We start from the raw sequence: 22,222 nt of genomic DNA, 5'->3' as shown, positions 1-22,222 counted from the left end.
CACTGAAGGACTTCTCATTAATTTAATCATGTTAAATCTGTATATAATTTGAGCTTCACTTGGGTTGTCCATTGAATTACCATTAATTATACCATAAGCAAATCAAGTCACGCCTGAATTATATAACCCCAATTCAAGCATATTGAACTCAAATTCATGGCCACCTGTATAAAAACCACGGTTTACTTGCACACTAAAATTTAAGTGTCTAAATCAAGTTTTGATTTGGAGGTTATTCTTATTCTGAAGCAGCTCCACATGTGCGCCTTGTTAATGTTGATAAGCACAATTTTATTTACAAACAGATGCTCTCAATCAGGTGAGCCCCTTTCTCGTCAATTAAATTCAAGTGTTTTTGGCGAAGGAAGGTTATTCCCAACCAAAGTTGCAGATTTATCAAAGCTCAAGATCGTGATCATTCCGGATTTACAAGTATGTTGATTGACCTCCAGGAGGCTAATAAAAATAATGAAGAGCGCTTTTGCAAAGTTTTGAGAAACTTTTCTAACATCAGATAAAAAGGCAGTTTGCTCTTTGCAGAATTAACTTGCGAACAAACCGCAACAATGAGCAGCCGCGTCGCTCCGACGAGAGCAAATTCCCTTGTGGAGTCACGCATCGAGCAAAAAGCCGTGGGCGGATCATTATCTTTTTTATCGCATCCACAGGAGGAGATCGACAAAGTAGAATTTTGAATGGCAGGGATCCGGAAAATTATATGGTCACTTAGAAGTTAGTGAAAGGTCCTTTGTCCTTTAAATTAAGCAGTGTTAACCAATAATTTAATTTGATACATAATTATATCATTCTAACAATACAGTAAATTTATACGTATACGCACGCAATATTTTTAAGACTTGCAACCTGAAATCTTTACAGTTACATTATAACAAAATGTATATAATTATGTTGTCACAGTATGTTTATCAAAGATGATGTGTGCCTTTTATTGGGAGATTATATTATATAAAATTAAAATTGGCTACCAGCATATAAAATGAAGCTGAAATTCCGAGGGTTTCATTATTTGGTGACATTTGGCGCTAAACAGGTAATTCTACTTCTGCTCAAAAACAAATTCACAAAATTAGCATGAAGATTTCTCCGAAGGCAATTTTTGGCGAAGGGTCGCAGCGAAATTAAATCTGACTATCTTTTTTAATTCGGCCGAGCGTTTCAATTAGACGGTGGAAGGCGTCCAATGGGTGAGCGCGGCCCTGAGCGGGCGCAGTTGCGCGCCGCAGACCCTTCAGTGAGCACCAACAGGTCGGCGCGCACAGTACCTGCCGGGCTGCTGCTCACTCGTGTCACTCGAACGCGTCCTTCTGTTGCGCGCCCCGACTGACGATCCAGACTTACTTCAAGTGTCTCCACTTTGGCTGTCAACACCAGCGTGCTCGGCTCTCAGGACCTGGAAAAAGGTACTGTTCTCGCCATGTTTTTTCAAATTAAAATCAATCAGTTTTTAAATTGAATGGTAACACTCAAGGTGGATTTCATGAAAAATTGATACCGGGCGAACCTCGTTGCAAAGAAAAAATGAAAAATTGGGGTCAGTTGTCCTTTATATTTTTTCATTTTTCTTTGCCCGGTTTCAATTATTCAATCAGTTTTTAAACAACAATTTTCTGGACAAAATTAAAAAGAAAAATCTTTGAATCTTTTGACACTCTTTTGCAGCTCTTATTTGATCGAGGGTGTGAGAAATAATTGCATAGTCAGAGCAGACCGAGACTTGCTAGCTTAACTAGATTTCCTATGGTAGTTTGGTATCATAATTATGTTTGCTTGCTCTGAAGTATCCTCATTGTACGTAAGTTGTTCGTTTTCAGTATGGTAATTATAAAAGTTTGTTACATTGCTTGAGGGCAAGAAACCAAGAACTTTCATAGTTCGAACAGTTCTAGAGAAACGCAGACGCAAATATTTACAATAAATTGTAGGAAGAGTAACTTTAAAAAAAAATAATAATAATTTTATTCGTGTCTCTTCGAGATAATTTTTGTATAAGTATAATGGGGGTTGCGTTTTTCAATATTATGATTAGCTCCTTGCATAAACTGAACATACTTGAATTTTAATTTCACATAAATGAAGATATTGCAAAAGTTTATCCTGCAATTAATAAAGCTTGCTGCGAGTTTTCATTAAATAAATACATCAGAATGAAAGAATAATGTCTCCAGGCAATTTTGCATAATTGTCCTGAACCGCGCCTTAATATACGTTATTCAATTATAAAAGACCTTAAATAAATCAAAAAAATTTATACGGAAAGTGCGGGCAGTATTGAAATAATACAAATTGCAAATTAAGTAAATTCTCATCAAAGGGCACTCGCTGCCCAAGGCAAATTACAGCTGCGGTCACTTCGGTCACGCCGAAATCTAACGCTTGAAACGGTTCGCCGAATTATTTATGAGAACTTTCGCGAAATAATTGCAGAAAGTGTATAAAATTGATGGCTATTCCGAAGGCTGCGAGCACAACACACGCCCAAACCAGCCTAATAAGACAATGAGAGTCTCTATGTTCCCATTGAAAAGTGATATATTATAAGATAGACCCGATCGTTCACTGCTGATAATTTTTCTAAGTAAAACGCAGCATTGCGGAATCTAAACACATGTTCATTTTTCTCGGCCAGCGCTATTTAAAAGTATTTTTAATTGAACTCCACAATCGCTGGAACGCTGAGCCGGCAACGTTTTCACTGAATTTATTTTTGGCGTGCGTTTTGCACGTCAATTCCAACTGAATGAATTCGACAAAAATACTCCATCAGCAAAATAAATTTTTCTCTCTCCAACGTAATTTCATCGTATTGACCGTTGGCTTTAATTGCAAGCGACAGCCCTAATTGGGGTAATTTTCACATTTGCCCATTGGACGTCTCTTTTATCTGCAGATAATTGTTTTCTGCTGAAAAAATAAATGGCCTGAAATTTGGCCACGAATGGAAGAGGTGTGTAAACTGTGTTGCGCTCGGAGCATCACCTGTGTTTGTCTGATTATTATTTTGTGGATCTCGCGCTAACACTGCAGGGCCCTTGCAAAACCAGTTTGATTTGCCTTTCGCAATTCGCCGCTTTTAAAAGTTAAATTTGCCACAAACACGCCGTTTCTGCGTTTATCTCGCAACCTATATCTCTCAAAACGAGATATAATTAGATACATATGGACTTCATAAAAAAAGCACGCCATGTCCAGTTCTAGCCATTATTTGCATAGCCGATCAGAAATGCGTGTAAACTCGTCTTATTAATAAGCGAAAACCTTTATCGCAGGTCACGCATGGATTAGGCTTGTTTTGTAAGCTGGTGCCTCGGGAGGATAACTGTATGCAATTAATCCGTCGGGCTTTGCTTTGATTTGGGGAAAGTTTGCTATATTATTGTATAACGAACAGACACGATCATCTCCAGGGCTGTGTAATCATCCAGTTTGAAAATCGACCAGCCATTTTTCGACTTCCGGTATGCAAAGTGAAAACAGTTTAATCAGAGTGATAATAATCAAAAATTAGTAAGAACCAAAACTGCCGTTAAATAAATCATTATTAAAAGTATTTCGAGCAAATATTAATTTTTGAAGAGCAACAAGATTTTGTTTTGTAGGGAAAGATTGATTAAAACAACAAGTAGGGAGGAATAATTTTTCCAAGCCAACCCCTCAGTAAGACTTTAAAAGCAGCTTTTAGAAATGAAAATCAAACTTTCCACCGCGGTGTTCTGCATCTTTTTTTTATTTCAACCAAAGTTTTGATTACATTTTACATTTTTTTTCTCGCCTTCGCGGTGCGCCGTCAAGTAACGAATATTAACGGTTGAGTTTGCTTTTCTTCGCTTTTCTTATTTTAATTCCTTCTGCCTTTTTATTTGGCGGAAAGCAAAAATTGCATAACCACTTTAAACGTTTTCTTGTTTGCGGACAGAGACGTCTGCTGCATTATTCAAGTGCATCTCAATCTCCGATTGTTGCAATCTGTCACGTACGTTTCTGCGCGCAGCCCGAGGGGGATGGTTTGCGGAATGGAGGAATATTTAATTTGTCACTGCTTGGAATAATGTACCCGAGGGATGGCATGTGAGATCAAACAAAAAGGAAAGAAAGCGTAAAATGTAGAGAAGTTTGCTTTGCAAAACTCTCGATTTTATAAGAAGTTTTTTCTTTAATAAGCGAGAGAGAAGAAAAACTAGCTTCTTCAAATTTGAAATGAAAGCGGTAGAATGCAATTTATTTAGAAAGACAGAAAGAGTTCATCTTCCACCGACTCTCAGCAAACATTCATTTATTTTTGCTCATTTTACGTTCAAGCTTTCAACTCATGAGAATTGGCACTTCATCCCACAATTCAATCGGCAAAACTGGAATTTGCTACTTAAGTTTTTCGGATTAAAAATTCCAGCGATTGTCATCCGCAGTAATTAAGAAAGTTATAAAAATGCTTCCTTAGACTTAACCTTGCGACTTTTTAGACTCGCATGCTATTGTATGGAAAAGGCAAGTGGCTGGCGCTTCCACGTGTTTATCGCCGAGACGGCGAAAAGTAGCGCTCTTCTCTCACACACGACTTACAAAAAAGCTTAAAGGAAGTGAATTTTTAGTGTGGAGGCCACTGCTGCATTTCCAGTCCGATAAGCAAACACTCTCGTGAACGCCCCCACATTATTTGACAGCTAAAAGCGCTTTCCTTCTCCAAAGTTCAAGTGATAACAAATTGCTGACATTCAGCAGGTCCTTCTGTTCAGAATTTACACAAGCTTTAATTTAGACCTCTTCATATGTCTGCAGACGAGGAGCAAAAGAAACTGATTCGAATGTGAAATTTGTTCAATAGACTGCCTTCCACCATAACTAATGCCGTCTCGCGGCGTTTTTGTCTCCGAGCGTGCCAATTATTGGCGAATTGCGCAAGCTTTGAAAATCAGCACCGCAATTGAAACTGCAGAGGGGATTAAATAGCGCAACATTTGCTCCGCAATAACTAACATAAAAGCACACCTTGATTAACTCAAACCGCGGCTCATTCGCAATACAAATTTCAGTGTGATTCAAGTTTCTACGCAGTTGCCTTATTTTGAAATTATTTTGGTCCTCTTTCTCTCTTAATTGCTTGCTTCATACTTCTTAAGAAGCCTTTATAAATTGAGGAGCAAATTTTTTTCTTTAAATAATTAAAAATGGGCAATTTTTTTAATCATGTGGAATCTAAAGAATAAAAATTGTGTGAAATTCTTTAAACTTGATTAAATTATATCTCTAAGCTTTTTCTTTTATTTTTATTTTTAACTTATTTTTTTATTTTGGTATTGAAATTTTAAAAAAAACTCATTTGTTCTCGATGGCAATCACGCCTAATAATGGAAAATTTCATTCAATTTTGATTAGATTGACTGCATTAGATCCAATCTTAACAATTTGTTAATGTTAATTATTAATAAATTATTTTTAATCAAATATAGACAGTTATTTTCCTCTTTCAATTTATTAAATTATACTTTTAATCAGTTACGCTGCGCATGTTTATTATTATATTACTGAAAAATAACTGGAAGCACGTCAGTTGCGAAATAGCGTTGTGCATTTTCCGGTTCTCAAATGTAGGCTTTCGGCCGTTTCCATGGTTCCAGTCGTGTGCAACTTTTCCCAGCAGATCCGTGTTTTGTGCGACGACCATTTTTCCATAGAGTTTGATGATGTTCAATAGCATAAGCCGGATGCGCTCGGCGCCCAACTATGGGATCTGAAATTTCATCAAGGTCCCACCTGTTGTGGTGCGCCTAGTTTTTCCGCTCCGTGCTCCATTTTCTAGCCAGCAGCTGCGGCTCGCGTTTTTCCACAATTGTCATCCGCGTTTTCGCTTCGCATGATTTCATTTTTGTAACTGAAATCATGATCTGAATGTTTATCCGTACGAAAAATTGCAATTTCGCTACACTGCACTGCATTTTCTGTCCAATCGATTATAACTTTTCTATAAAATACATGGCCATGAAATACATTTTGTTCAATTCAACCCTCTCCTGCGCATTATTATTATTATTTTTTTTTATTGAAACTTGCAAATCGTTGGCATTTTCACGTATCAAAGGGCAAAATATTTCCAGGTGGAAAACCTTCGCGAGCAACACAACGCAGCAGGAAATAAATTTTGCAGATTTATTGCTTTCAGCAACTTTTTTTCTACTTGAGTGAATCTGGTTGAAAACGAAACAAACTCAGAAATCACTTACTATAATTTAAAGGCTGATTGATTAAGACTTACAAAGTAAACCTCGTCTTTTTTAATATTAATTATAAGGAACAACTCTTAAATTAAACGTATAACATGTAAATTCAAAACACTTTTGAAATTAAAATCAGGTGAAAGCTCTTTTTTCTGTCTATAATTTTCCTATAATGAAAATGAAGGTGTATTAACAAGAACGTCGCATAAAAATAATAACTCCAAGTTACAATTTAAATCGGTTTCCTTTTTGCACGTGCCCTGCGCCCTGCCCATGATCAATTCAAGTGTTGTTTGGCTTAACAGGAAAGGCCCCTCAAGATATTAAAATATGTGACGATTTCACATCCTCCGGTATATAGGCCGCCAGCGATGAGTCCGTGAGCGGCGTGAGCACTTTTTAGATGAATATTAAATAATTTTTCTCGAGAAGTCAATCAGGTTATTTGCAAATTTTGCCGTTAGTCATTAACTTGATGAAGATATACGCGGCTATTTTTAAAGTCGCTGACCGATGGGAATTCTGCGAAACAGTTTGCTACAAAAACCGGTCGCATAAACACAAAACTGATCTTTGCTGCGGGACGTGCTTGCGAACCTCTACTCCGAGCACAAATATATAATAAATGCATAAGTTGAAAAAAGGTAGATAATTTGATTTTTTTAGTGCTCTATGCCATGGCTATGCTGTTTCGCTACAAAATATTAATTAACAGGAGCTTATGCATATAGAGTACAAGGAACTATTGAAATACACCAAATTATTTACGTTTTTCAGAATGTTAAAGAAGTGAATTTTTTAATTTCTTCAAACTAATTATTACTTATTATTTGTGGACACTGTTCAAAATGCCTTGAAAAGTAGGTTAATATTTTTTGAATTAGGAAAAGTGAAATGGTAAAACAACTCTTTGACTCAACTAAATTTCATTTCATAATTAATCAAAAGTTTACAGTACGCAGATGGATTTTATTTATTTATTAATTAAATTTAATTTAAATTAATTATTAAATTTAAATAAATCATTGAAAAAATAATTTTAAATACATGTCTTTTGTTTGTAAAACTTTATGATTAAAAATTTTAATTTAATATTGAACTTATTCATTTATTTCTCAGATAATTGTTAGTGTACGTGTGTTTTTCTGTTCAAATTAGTGTAGAGTAGTGTTTTGTTATGCTCTAAAATTATATTTATTCAGTTATTTGCGTAATTATTTTTGGCAACGACTTGGAAAAATTTTAAAACTTTCCCACACTTGCCATTTTAATTTGCAATTTTTGCGTTTTCATAACAAGCAATATAATTCCAACTGATGGGACTGGATACAAAACAGCAGAACTCACAATCAGATTCCTAATGAATATTCCAATATTAAATTACTAGGAAACTAAGATAAAATCTAGCATTATTATTCTCAACAGAACCAAATAGCTCTGATCGATACACCTTTTCTATCGCAATTAAGTATCGCGGAGTATGAAAATGTGCATGTTCAATTTGTCGAGAGAGGGATAATATCAGAGTTGCTCGGACAGAATCTGCGCTGATGTCTGTATATCGGATAATTAGGTTAGCGGCGTGCTTGCTTACCCATTACTCGGAGCATATTAATGGTCAATGCAACCTTGCATGCCGCTTGATTTCGCCTCGCATAACAGCCATAAATAAAGCACCGCCAGCATCTCGCCCTAATATACGACGCGCTCAAAGCGTATATTAGAAGCTTTCGCGGTTTAGTTTACGCTTTTATAAACTTCAATATGACACACACATAATTTTCCATAGAGTTCAGCTCGACACAAAGAAAAATCAACTTAATCAGCCGAGGCAATATATACCTCGCAAAAAAAGACAATTGGCGTGAAATAGTCGAGCGCGTTCGGACGAGGTTCTGTTCGATCCAATTATTTCTATTTTTGCTTTCCGAGACAAAAATAATGACCGGATTTAAATTTCCGCATGAGCTGGAATTTCCAACTCTCGAAATACAAAATTTTGTTTTGAAAGGCAAGAATCACAATGGACACAACACTATTATTTTAAATCTGAGTAAATCTATAGATTTTTATTCTATTTTACGTTTATATTAAAAAAGTACCTATATTTCATAGAAGGTTATTATTTTCTATGTCCATCTGTACAGCATTTATACAATTCTTTATACACACGTGTTTGAACAGGAAATTTTGTAATACTTTCAGCCTGTTCAATTATTATCCAGTATTAGCAAGACGCAGGACCATTATAATTTAAATTCTAGATTAATGTCGACAAAATTGTTAGCAATATCTTTCATATATGCGTGGATTCATTAGCAAACAAAGAGTGAGCGTTGAGCGTGTGTATCCATTGAAGTGAGAACAATAAAATAAATTATTAAAACACAGGCATACCCATGGATTTACGGAAGCAAAATAATAATAAAAAAAAAAAAATGGTATGATCACAAAAATATGCGTTGAAGAAAACATCACAGCCGAATTTTTAATAATTTCGAAAATTTCACCCATATCAATGGTCAAATTTTTTCATTAAATTATCTACGATGAATAATCACAAATAATGTCAAATTAATATGGATCAAAATAAAATTTTGCAGTAATTTAAATTGTGCCTATGTCGCCAGTATCGACACCTGGAAGTTTTTCACTGCTTTAAATCGCACCATCCAAACCTGGGCGCAAATCCAGGCGGCACATAGGAAATAGGTCGCCAGCATGGTGCGCTAACAATAAGAAGAGACGGGAAATGCCATTGTCATCAAACCCTTGTATCGAATCTCTGGCAGCAGCGGCATGCGAATAAATCAGGGGCGTTAAATCAGGGGAAAAACAAAATGTCCAATGCAGCTGCTGGAGAGCGTCGGTTTGTTTACGGTCCTGCGAGTCGTTTATGGCCACACAAGTATGTACATATAATAAGAACAGTACGCGAAGAAACTACACCGAGTATGTTGGCACATTCTTGCCCCGTATTCTCGCGTTTACTTGCAGACATCCCTGCTCATCTGCTACTCCTGTATGGAATAGCATAAAAATCAGGAAAAAAAATTTGCTTTTCTGCCAAATCCAAATAATATAAATGCCGTGGAAATCTAAAAAAAAATTGTTTAAGCGTTAGCAATAATTAAAATAAAAATCACAATTTTTATTTAAAGAATTGAATAATAATAATATTTTTATTATTATATTTTTATTAATTATTTGCAAATAATATTTTACAGGCAATCACGATAGATGCATTAATCTTAATTTATTAATTACTTTTAAAATTATTTTTTGTAGAAAATGTAGCTTAAAGCTTAGTCCACGATCAAATTTTTGTTCGCGCGAACTTTGGTCGCGCGACCACAAGTTCGCGCAAACTTTTTCGACAGTCGCATGAAGCGTCCACGATCAGATTTTCTTCGTAATATTGAGCGCAGCTTTTATTGGTTGTTGATTTAAAATAGAGACGCGAAAGTCTCGTGATGATTACAAAAACAAACAATCTGAGAAATAAAATAAACGGACCTTTTTTTTAAGAAATCAACAAAGAAATTTAGAAATTGAAAAAAATAATATTTATTTTCAAATTTTATTATATTTTTATTTTTAGAATTTCTTTATTTTTCTTATATATCATAAAAAAATGGCTCGCTAAAAGTTTCTCGAGGACCAAATTTTAGCTCGAGTGCCAACTATTTCAATCTAATTTTTTTTTCAACAAAGGAATTTTGAGCTTTTTATTTTTTATTTATTTTAATTTTTTCCATTGTTTAAAAAGATAATTGTTCGATGCAAAAATTCAATTGTTGGACACAATGGCTAGAAATAGTTTTAAAACAGAATCCAAGAAGCACGGTTTTAGATCTAAATCTACAAAAAATTTCACAGAGTTAATTTATTTATATAATTTTTTAATGTTCATGACTATAACTTTTAAAACATGATAATTGGCAGGGAAAAACATATTTAATAATAAACAAACGGTTTTATATCAGTAAAACTGAGTAAAACAAATAGAACAAAACATATTTATCGCGCGTGGGAATGATTTTTTCAAACCTAAGGTAGGTGAAATTTTAGATAGAAATGTGATTCATGTAATTAATTTAAGTTAGAAAACTTATCCTCCTGGTATTTACAGCTTTTCTATCCATTCATTGCGACAAAACAATTCTTTTTTCACGGAGTCAAAGATAGTTTTGAAAATAAAAACAATCCGTCGCCATGCAGTCGATGCCGTCGGTCGGCCAGCAGCAGAAGAACCACTCCCACTTTCAGCGGCGCATGCGCGAGCTTTTTCGTTCATACGAATTCGCATGAGTTGAATCCAGTTCAACTCATACGAATTCGTACAAACTTTGTGCGACCACAAATTCGTTCATACGAACTTGATCGTGGACGCTCAATGCTATTCCCATATGTTTAACTCGCGCGACTGCGACCAAAATCTGATCGTGGACTAGGCTTAATATTGTTGAGTGTTGGTAAAAAAATTATATTAAATCAGTCTGCTGCAATTATATTAAATTTAATGAAGAGAAAAAACTAGTCAAGTGATGGCAGAAATCATACAGATTTATGAGATTGACAATTTCCTGCATAGAAACGTAAGGATTTATCCCAACCTTATAAAACATGGCGTAAATATATATAAAAAATTGTGATAACCTGGTGATAACTAAATTTTTTAACCAAAAAGCTTTAAATTTTATATAACCTTTTGTTTTTTAATTTATCATCAGAGGAGATAATTTCTGCGATCAATTTTATTAAAATCCATACGATCAAAATTATATCATTGGGACAAATTTTCCAGCCCAATGACATCATCGGGACGGAACATTTTTTCATTTCTCACAGGGATAAAAGTTTTTAATTTTATTATCAGATACAAAAATGAGGAAATACCTTTCCCAATACAATGATACGCTGATGCGGAGTCGATGGGAAAAATCTAAAGATAAGAGTATAGAAATCTGTAAAACTGGTAAACTCTTGGGAGTACAAATTAATGATACACTTAACTGGAATGATCACTGTGATAAGGTTGTCAATAAAATGAGAGGAGTCTCTCATGTGTTCACTAGACTAAAATACAAGGTGTCAGATAACATTCTTAAATTGATCTATTTTTCACACGTTCAGAGTCATATAATGTATGGGATTGTAATTTGGGGGGGTTCTAGTCATTTAATCAAAGTATTTAGAGCACAGAAAAGAGCGTTGAGAGCCATGGCGGGCATTCCCTACTGGCGATCTAATGAAGCGTTGGATACTTGTAAACCATTATTTGTCAAATATAATATAATGACCGTGCCATCGTTGTATATACTTGAATGTATAAAATTCTTGGTGCAAAACCGAAACCTATTTCAGAAATATAGTGATACTGTAGATACGAGGAGAGTGACTAGACATAATCAGACTAATCTTTGCTGTAATGATTTGGTTGTGAAAGAAGTAAAGCTTAAGAAATCTGTAGAAAACCCAGAAATCATGATCCCCAGAATATTTAATGCATTACCGATATCTTTAAAAGTCCTCGAAAATGACGAGGTTCTTGTAAAAATGGTGAAAGCTTTTGTGTTAGAGCACAAATTCTATGACTTGAACGAATTTTATCGTTTAAATAATGCCATGTACACTGACTTATTTTAAAAAGCTGTTATTTACTATGTATGTTATGTGGTATATAATGCTTAACAAAATAAAGAAATCTTGAATCTTGAATCTTGAATCTTGAACCGTTGTTAAAAAATATACTATAGATTAATTTTTTTGTTCTACGAGAGTGGTTTGCGAACGTCAGGTGCTCCCACCATAAATTAAATTGCGAGCCTGCTAACGATCAGCGCAGCAAGAGACACTCGACACGTCACATATACCAAAGTGTTGAGGCGCAACTTGCATTTAGTTGATGAAAAATTTATATTCAATTTTTATTTTCATGAGTCTGTCAGCTAAACGCTAAACACGTGCAAGGCAAGTCCTGTGTCATGTAACGTTTCACTACGTTTGTTTTTATTAGTTTTTTATATGTTTTATTTGTTCTCTGCCGTTTTATCCTCAACTTCATGCAACTGCCAGCAAAGCTTCTCCTCAGCAGGTTGCACAAACTTTCACTCTAAATTTGAGTTAATTTGCGCTCTTCTCGACAGCCAGCCAGTCTGACTCTTGAAATGAGAAAGAAAAGTTTTTGTTTCTTTAATTAAGCGTCTTGTCAAGCACTGCCTGTCTTGACCTTTTGCGAAATGCCTCAAATTGTGAGCAAAGCCTCCAACTCACAATTTGTTGCATGAGCTCGATTGCATCAACTTTTCAACCAGATCTTATGGGTGGCGGGATAGTCTGCGTTGCGTAACTTTGCCAAAAAGTAATCTCAAAACACAAATAAATTGCGTAACGGTAAATTAAAAAAAAAAAATTGAAGTAATTATCAGTGACTGCACTTGAAATTTTAAATACATGCATTCACATGCATTAAATTAAATGATTTAATAAACAATACAAATAGATAAGGCTTTTAGTAATGTTTTAATAGTATCAAGATAATTTTTTAATTATAATTTTATGAATATTTTTAAGGATGGTCACAAAAGAAATGTCTATAAATTCCTGAAATAAAAACACAGAAAACACTAAAAAAATTTTTTTTAAGCTGCGTTGGTATTCACAATTAGCAATTTTTTTTTAAATTTCTGGGCGTTGCACTTTATTTTACCATTTTATGCTTTGAGATATAAAAACCCGAGAGGATTTACACCGCTCAGACCTTTTGTGCACCTTTAGTTTTTTATTAAGTTTGGAAAATTTTCCTGGTTTATGCGGGGGCACCTCTCATCGCAATGCGCCGGGGATTTCCAGCATGCAATCATTTTATATATGATTGCAACTAAATAAACTCACTCTCCTTGACTTTTTTGCCTTACGCATCTTTTTCTCATTCTAAACATCCAATCATTCAAAGCGGCACTTCTGTTCTATGCGCATATACTTTTTGAATTACTGAATGAGTGAAAAAAAAAGCGCAACGGGCATCAATTTTCTAGCGTTCAAGGAGAGCCGTTGTGTGTCAGTTTTGCACAACTCTCTTTATAAATTTATGCAAAAAGTGCCAGGAAATTGAATAATAGAGCTCTTGAGCATTTCAATCGGAAAAACGACACCTCATTATAAATTCCTGCATCCTCCAAGCAAACTTGCATATGGGAGAGATTCTTTTGAACTTGCGAATATAGCATTCCATCCTTCTATAAGAATACTCTCATAACCTTCTCCCTTCTACTTATGGAATTAATTCTCATAAATTTAAAACAGAACTGCAAGAGAATGCAACGATTTATTATGAGATTCAGCCTTATCAGAGCTCTGTGACACACGTGAACCAAATCAGGCGAAATTATTTAATTAAATGAAAATATTTTATGCTCTCGTCACCATTCAGATATTAAATTTAATAGATAAAAAATTATAATTTAATTGGTTTAGAGTAAAAAGAATTATAATGCTTCGGTCACTCCAGCGAGATTAGGCCTGGAAGGGTCTCAGCTGATGCGTGCAACGAGCGGATAAATTTTTCATTTTCTTGGCAGCGCGAGCAAAACAAGGCTATATGCATAATGAGATTGGTGGTGCTCATTTTTTTATGTATATTTTTAGCATACTTTTCTTCACTTTTGCAATTATTTAAGGTTATAATAACCAAAATTCGGTATGAGGGTATGAGTATGAATTATAAGAGTTTAAGAGAAAAATAAAATAAAAAGTCTAATAAATCTAATAAAAAGTGGTGTAAAATTGTTCTTTTTTCATAAATTTGACAGATAGCTGAATAACAACTATTTTCAGTCTGTAAAAAATATATAAAAATTACTATTAATGAAAAAAATAAAGAAAAAATGATTATTATAATTAACCGAAAATAGTTTTTATATTTAAAGTAAATGTACAAGAAGAATAAATGATAATTTTATACAATTCTTGTTTTGGCAGATGTGACGAGGGAGGTATGGAGGAGGCCTAGGCCACCACCATGGACCTGAACAACGACACCAGCAGTGGCGTGGTGGTGGACGCGACGCCAACGCGCGACGAGCAGTTGGCGCGCGTCGAGATCGCCACGCTGGCGTTCATCTTTGCCGTCACGGTGGTGGGCAATTCGCTGATCCTGGCGGCCATCCTCTTCCGCCGGGCCAAGATCTCGCGCATGTACTTCTACATCATGCACCTGAGCATCGCCGACCTGGTCACCGCCTTCTTCAACGTCCTGCCGCAGCTGGCCTGGGAACTGACCTACCGCTTCCGCGGGGGCAACGCTCTCTGCAAGGCGGTCAAGTTCGGGCAGATCCTGGGTCCGTACCTGAGCTCCTTCGTCCTGGTGCTGACGGCCATCGACCGCTATTACGCCATCTGTCTGCCCCTCTCGTACTTCACGTGGCCCGTGCGCCGCGCACGCGCACTAGTCACCATGGCGTGGCTGTTGGCGCTTGCGTGCTGCGCACCCCAGGCCCTCATTTTCTCCTACCAGCCCGTCACCCCTGACGGCCTGACCTTCGACTGCTGGGGCACCTTTCCGGAGGGGTGGGGGGAGCGTGCCTACGTCACCTGGTACAGCGCCTCCGTCTTCCTGGCGCCCCTTCTGGTGCTCATCTTCACCTACACCGGCATCTGCCAGGCCATCTGGCGCAACTACAACGCCAAGAAGGACAGCATCGCCGGCCTCCCCCCGCCCAAGGACGTCCGCAACGGCCCTCTGCAGCCCCGCGTGCACTCCATCCGAGGAATCTCCCGTGCCAAACTGAAAACGGTCAAGCTCACGGTGGTGGTCATCATGTGCTACGTCGTCTGCTCGTCGCCGTTCATCAGTGCTCAGTTGTGGGCCACCTGGGACCCTGACGCAATCCACTCACCCTTCTGGTCAGGTACGCATCTCGTCGCTTAATATAAATTTTTGTTTCAAATATATAATAATATAAATTAAATTTTAATATAACTCACAGCGCTAGTGTGGGTGGAGTTATTAAGTTGTAAGGTTTATATAAATATATTATTTTTCTTCCTCAAACTCCAGCGAGTTTGATTCAGCGCCGCCAGCAAAGTTTGTTGCTTGGTGTAAGGTGTGTATTTTTTGTCGGCAAAAAGAGCGATCGTGGTGCTTCTCGCGTCCTTTGACGTTGACCCTTTTTGCAGCATAAAGTTTCCTATGACTTTGTCGCTTGCGTAATTCGAGATTTAATTGCGTGGTTCCTTTGGAAGAAAAGTTTTGCTTATAGCAAATACACAAGGATAGAAAATTAATCAATTTTTGGTTCAAAAATTGTATGGGTTTCTCTGAATTCTTAATATTTACTCTACCATAATAAACTTCTTGTCAAGGGAAAATGAGTTTTAATTTTTAATTATTCTAATTATTAGCAGTATCCCATTTGAAATAGTTTTTTTAATGCTTCTTAAATGTTAAAAAAAATCACCGTAACAATGCGAATCATTAAAAAAGGAAATAAGAAAAAATTTTAGAGACTATTTTTTAAAGATTTATTTTAATAATAATACATTTTTAATGATTTATTATAATATTTTATTTAAAAAATTTTATTAAAATTACTTAACAAATTATACTAAAACAAAAAGGTTTTTGTCACAGAAAATTTACTTAAAACAAATTTTATTTTACTTTCAATTTTAATTTATAAATTAATTGATAAGATATAAATAATAATAATAATAATAGACAAAATAAAAAATATAAATAGCAATTGATTTTTGTTTAGCTTATAAAAAAGAATGAAACAAAATAATAAAAATCAACGTATTATATTTTCGTCATAATATAATTATTATATTGAGATAGACACGTGATGAAAAAGACTCTTAATGCATTTATAGTTTAAAGTAGATGAAAACACCTAGCAAATATTTTTCAAATCCTTCAAATTTACATTTAATACAAAAAAACCTACTTAATTTGTGTTGAATATGATGAAAAAAACCTCATTTTCTAATTTTTAACTCGTCCGAAGAGATCATTTTCAGTCGTTCGGACGCTATTTAAAAATCATTAATATATTCAAAACAGCTTATCCAAAAATTCTGAAAATTTACACTCTGACGCAAAATGACATGCCGCATCTTTTGGCTATCTCGGATTTTTAGTCAGGTTGCCTATCTCAAAGGGGCAAAAAACTTAAGATTTTGACCTTTGGCCAGGGTCAATGACCTTTGACCTAGAAACTTGGTAACCATTGAGAAAAGATACACTGGTTCATTAGCTCCAACCTCCCACCGAGAAAATTAAAAAATCTGCACCCTAATTAATTTGGCATCAGTTTTAGTGAACCCTTGTGTATCTCAGACGGCCATATTGGATTTTCAAAAATATGAATTTTTTTCATTATTAGGGTATTGTAGAAACCAAAATATTAACTATCATGATATTTGACTGTAGAAATCAAATAAATCAAAGGGTTCTAAAATTTGCTTAATTGTCTCCGAAACGTGAAAAATGCAAAAAACGACGTTTTTCAACCTTCAATTTAACTTTTTTCAAAAATTTACGCGGTGACCCCCAATTTTCTGGTGCCACATTTGTAGCAGGGTTGTCAAGGAACATGCTGGTGGGTCACAAACCCTTGCCAAAGGCAGTTTTGTTGACTTAAAATGCAATCAAACGATTTTAGTGAAAATTTTACATTAGCGAGCCATGTTAATTTCAAATGCGTTTTTCTCAAAAATTTATGGGGTGACCTCCAATGTTCTTGTTATATAAATGATCCCTATGGTCCAAACTATTAGTTTTTGTGGATAATTGTGCTGCCCTAAGGTGTTTTCATCCTCTTTAATCAAGCGCCCACTTTCTGTTTTTGCAATCAATTCAGAGTTTCACAACAACTGGAAACCACCTCATAGTCATTTATATATAGCATAGTCATAAATATGTCCTAAATTTTTCATTTCCCTATTCAGAAAAGTTCTCCACTGCACCGCACGCACAGAAAATTTCAATTTTCTGATATGGCTCAGAATTGTTCCATTATTCAGCTGCAGGACGTTTTCCGATTTCATCCACGTCACAACATTTTAATTAACGCCACCGTTGGGATTAATGTTGGTTGCATTAATCTTGTAAAAGTAAAGTGCATGTCATATCAGTTGAAGGATAAAAATAAACGAAGGCAAGCCAGTTGCAGCGCTCCCAAAAGAATTTGCCGGGAAGCTAATTAATTTTTTGCCAGAAGAATGTTTTGCGCAAAAGGAGTAAAAGAGGCTTTGAGTGGTCAGTGGAATTTCATTAAAATTGACGGCGTCCACTTGCTAGAATCAAGATTTTATATATTTAGCATTTTTGTATTGGTTAAACTCTTCGTCGCCTTGGACATTATTAAAATAATTTTATAGATCTTCTTTTGGGAAATAGCGTATAACCCTTTTTATCATAAAAGTATTAAAAAAAAACACACCATATGTGGTTTGCCAATAGAAAACGTGCAAAAGCACGTATGCAAATTGTCAGTTTTATAGCTTGTTGCTCAAGATGCGAAATCGCGATTTGATTGCAAATTGCCTCTCAGCGCGATTTAAATTGTACGCCGCTTGTTTTCGCCTCCTTCAAAATGTCACGAGCAATATAATTATTTTTGACCGTGCGCGGCTGACATTTTATTTCATTTCCTTCTTCATTATCTTTCTGCCGTCTGGGAACGGTTTGAAGTTTTAAATGTTCATGCTTGCGTACCCACATAATAAAAAAACCATAGAGCTCTCTTTTAAAAACGAAGAGGGCTTCCGCGCAAAACTAGTTACATTATAACGGTGCGAATTTCTGGAGGAAAACTCTGTCGTTTTAATTGGCGAGAAGAAATTGTTCAGACCGTCCAACGTGTGTTTCTGAATCTGGTAATATTGTTGTCAGGGGACGTGCAAGTTATAATCTTTTGTAACTTGTCCGCGAGACGTGCTCATCAAAGAGCGGCGTCCAGAACTGATTTCGGCGCAACGCCCCTCGCCACACAGATTATTAAATATCAATTTCGGCCTCGTATAATTGGAGTTCATTATACGGTGGCTAATTCAATGACCTGGTTTTCCAACACTCAATGGCAAAATTTTAAGAACTGATCACGTTATTATGCTGGTTCGGAGGAAGGACGACGGTCTGGCAGTTGAGTAGAGAGATTTCTGTTTTTATAAGTTAGAATGCGTGTTTTCGAAAACCGATCCAATTCCTCGCTAGACCTTTTATATAAATGACTTAAATAATCTTCGCATCTATTATTCCAAGAATAAACATTCTTATTAAATTATTAATAAAAAAAAATATTTTCCATGGGAGAAACTTTTTAAGAATTTGGTTAATTTGTTAGTGTGAGTGTGTGTTTTTTTGTAAATTTTAGTGTAGAGTTGTGTCGTGTTTGCGTTGTTAAGTGTATTTCAGTTATTTAATTAATCAATAACAAAAAATTAATTTTTATTTTTAAAGCATAAAACCCTCCCCTGCCCTCCCCGACCTTTTAATTTGCAAATAATATTAGGATAAATATTTGTTATATTAATTTTTTAATTTGAAATTAAATATTATTAGCCATAAATATATTCAAGACATGAAATGTGAAATAATTAGAGGGAGTTGATTTATTTTATTTTTATATTAAGTCCAATATTATCACTTGTTCTAATCATAATGGATATTTTAGTACTTTTTGAATTAGCATTAATGCTACTGAAATACCAAAAAATTTAACCTTAATTGCTGAAATAATCCAAATCGAGAAATGCTCTTGATTTAACCTGATTCAACATGGTTTTCCTCAATGTACAATAAAATATGAAAAACTCCTATTTATTATTTGGTCCGTGATGTTAAATATTTTATATTTATTTATACAACTTCGTATTAAATTATCTAGAAGCATAACTTGAATTTTTATTTAAAACAAAAAATCAAATTACTTTCAGAAATAATAGCAATTTTGTATCAATAAAATATATTTCAATAATTAAATATAAAATTATATTATAAAATTGACTTATTTCTGTACATATGCTTTCAAAAGAAATAGACAGAAGATGACATTTTTTATAGCAGTTCCGACTAATTTCAGTGACGTATTTTAAGTGGCCGAATCATATATTATGCAAAATCAAGCTTGGGACATTCAAATGCCTTTTTTGGTTAATTTGGTTTGGCTGGATCTCCAATGCCGTAAATATTGTCAATAAAAGCAGCACCGACCACACTGGCGCAGCCGAGTGTTTGGCCATCTTTCCCCTCTCTCATTTTTTTTTTGCGTACATTTGATTGTGAGACATGTAAAGCAAACCCTTATCAAACTTTTGTCACTTCCCCGAAAACGAATTGTTTCAAGCGTGAAATTGCATATTTGCAGGTCCAACCTTCACAATCCTCACGCTGCTGGCCAGTCTGAACAGCTGCGTCAACCCGTGGGTCTATTTGATCTTCAACCCTGACCTGGCCGTGCTGGTCAAGCAGCAGCTGCTGTGCCAGCGGCGGCCGCACCCCGTCCGGCGGCCAGTCATCGGGGGCGGAAGCAACTCGTCCGAGTCGCAGGGCGGAGGCAGCAGCCTCCGCAGCCGCTCCCGCTACACAGCCCACTACCCCCTGCTGCCGCCCCCAAGGTTGGCGGTGCACAAGTCCTTCAGCGACCCGGCCGTCGGCCTCAGTCAGGCGGCCTCCGTCGTCATGATCGCCACCTCCGGCAAACCGGTGGATTTTGTTTGAAGCATCGACGGGCTTAAGAGGGACCACAAAGGACACCGGGGTCAGGGTACTTAATTTAATGTAGGTCAGTGATGAGATCAGGTCACAGGATAATTATATTATTTTTTGAACAAAAAAAGACGTGAATCGTTGTTGAATCGGCGGTCGCTGTGAGCGAGTTTTTAAAACTGCGTTTTAATTTATTTAGTTTAATTTAATTGTTTTCTATTTAAGGTTTTTTTTTAAAATGAAAAACAAAAAAGGCACAATTTTCATTAAGAACTTTTATTGATAAGCACCAGATAACTGAAATATACCTTTAGGCGGTATTTTGTGTGAGGAGCGACTTGTCACTTGAGGAAGCTTCTGATTTTTAACGTTCTTTTATATACTTAAAAATTCATGAAAACGCCAGACATGCAATCACTTCTTATCACTTTGAATGACCAAAACAGCGCGTTTAAAGTTTAAAATAACTTGGTTATATTTCAGTTAAGCCCAGAAAAATTTACTAAAAACATAATTTATTTCACTTAATTCAAATTTTTTGGAAATTTTTTTATTTAAGAATTTTTATCTTGTTGTAAAGAAACGAACGCGTACTGTGTAAATTATTTAATTAATTGCGTTCAGCATGTGCAAGAAAACTTTGGAACAAGCTCTCTGCTCTGAGCGATGAAAGTTAATGTAGGGCTCACACATGTAATTAGGAGCAATTACAAAGTGACGTTTTTTGCTTGCGACGGCAAAATTATTCCAGATAATTTATTTAAATGCGAGCCAACGCTGACCGACCCCGCAGGTTTTGAAAGGTGACTTGTTCAGATAACAAAACATGCAAATTGAGGAAAGGCTTGAAAAAAAGACAGCGTTTTTAATAACATTTTTTTTTTCATTTCGTATTTGAAATGGTGTCAAACTCATTTGAGTGTTTAGTAATTTTTTTTTTGACGGCTCAATTTATTTTAGACGGCGCTTTTTTACGGCGTTAAAATGTACATAAGGGGGCTAATTACTCAACTGTAATTGTCTAATTGTATATTTGTAGAGCAGCAAAGGCCTGACCAGCACTATTTTCTCCCCCTTGGGCGTTCGTTTGAAATAATAACTGTAATTATTATTATTTTTTTTTTAATAATATAAACCGTGTGAAAATCAAAGAAAAAAAATCACGCGATCATTGTTTATCACCGATGTTGTTTCAACCAAAGATCTCAATGACTGAATATGTTTTAAGTAAAATATTGGGACCGATATAATATTTTTCAATAATCTGCAGGCTGGGTTGTGAACTTTTGATTAATCAATAATTAATAATAATTAATCAATAATATGGTTCCCTACGTATTGTCATTCACATATTAGTCTTTAATGGAAAATAAAGGTTTTGCAGGTCTGTTGTGTATTTAAATTATACATCATCTGTATTCCATAAATAAATTATATGATAATTGCCCTCGGCATTTGACTGGTAATTGTTGCATAAATTTACAATGGATACCTGCATTCTCTGCGTGTGCGTCAATTTGCTCAAAGTGTGAACCATTAATAAAAAAAATAATACTGTATATTCGCATTGGCACAACACACGCGTGTTTGAACGTCACAAGTCGTGATTGAGGTGTTGTCATGAAGAGTGGCACATCAAGGTATCGCTCACTAATGGATGATTCTTGTTTGCAAATTGAGATAAATTTGATTTATATGTATAGTCATCATTAAAAAATTGTTCTGCATTTCTAGACTAAAAATCAAAAGATTTGTGATTATTAAGCTTGAGGTGGTTGCCTACGTTTTTACTTTATGTATACAAATATTTGAATTTGGCCGATTGTGTTTCAAAGGCATTAAATTGGTCATCAATTTTAATAATAAAAAAGTGTGCTCCAGTGTGCTCTACACAAACTGTAGCTATTTTTGTTTGATGTTAATCATAAGAGATGAAAATAATGAATCAGAAATCATTTCAATTTACTCGATCGTGCTGAATGTGATAAAAATTCAAAATCTTGATTGTTGATTTAAGCAAAAAATAAAAATTTTGTGTAAAGAAAAATGCTTATTTTTTTCCTTTCTTGGTTTTTTAAATCAGATTTGAGAAAAAATAATATCTGAGTAAAACCACTGGGGAAAAAACCCTGATCGATTCACACAAAAGAACGAATTTAATGCTAATTTTATTCATGAACATTTTGGGTTGCATTTAAATAAAATGTCAATTTCATTAATTTTGTAATGAAATTAACATTATTTGGATAAAAGGGACTTATTCATGGGGAAATATTGC

At 35.2% G+C, this 22,222-nt stretch overlaps 1 protein-coding gene across 1 annotated transcript; it reads left to right on the top strand.

The window, feature by feature from the left end:
• The first annotated feature begins 64 nt into the window (after positions 1 to 64).
• LOC132195137 (oxytocin receptor-like) lies at positions 65 to 22,075 on the top strand. The gene is made up of 3 exons (XM_059616926.1): positions 65 to 1,421; positions 14,214 to 15,142; positions 19,604 to 22,075. Exons 2-3 carry the CDS (start codon positions 14,254 to 14,256, stop codon positions 19,954 to 19,956), a joined length of 1,242 nt encoding a protein of 413 aa, XP_059472909.1. The 5' UTR covers positions 65 to 1,421; positions 14,214 to 14,253; the 3' UTR covers positions 19,957 to 22,075.
• Positions 22,076 to 22,222: the final 147 nt, after the last annotated feature.

This window comes from Neocloeon triangulifer, unplaced genomic scaffold, assembly GCF_031216515.1.
Source record: "Neocloeon triangulifer isolate White Clay Creek 2 clone unplaced genomic scaffold, ASM3121651v1 ptg000009l, whole genome shotgun sequence".
Classification (NCBI taxonomy): Eukaryota; Metazoa; Arthropoda; class Insecta; order Ephemeroptera; family Baetidae; genus Neocloeon; species Neocloeon triangulifer.
Note: the sequence above shows the minus strand (reverse complement) of the source record. Positions and strands in the feature narration are given on the sequence as shown.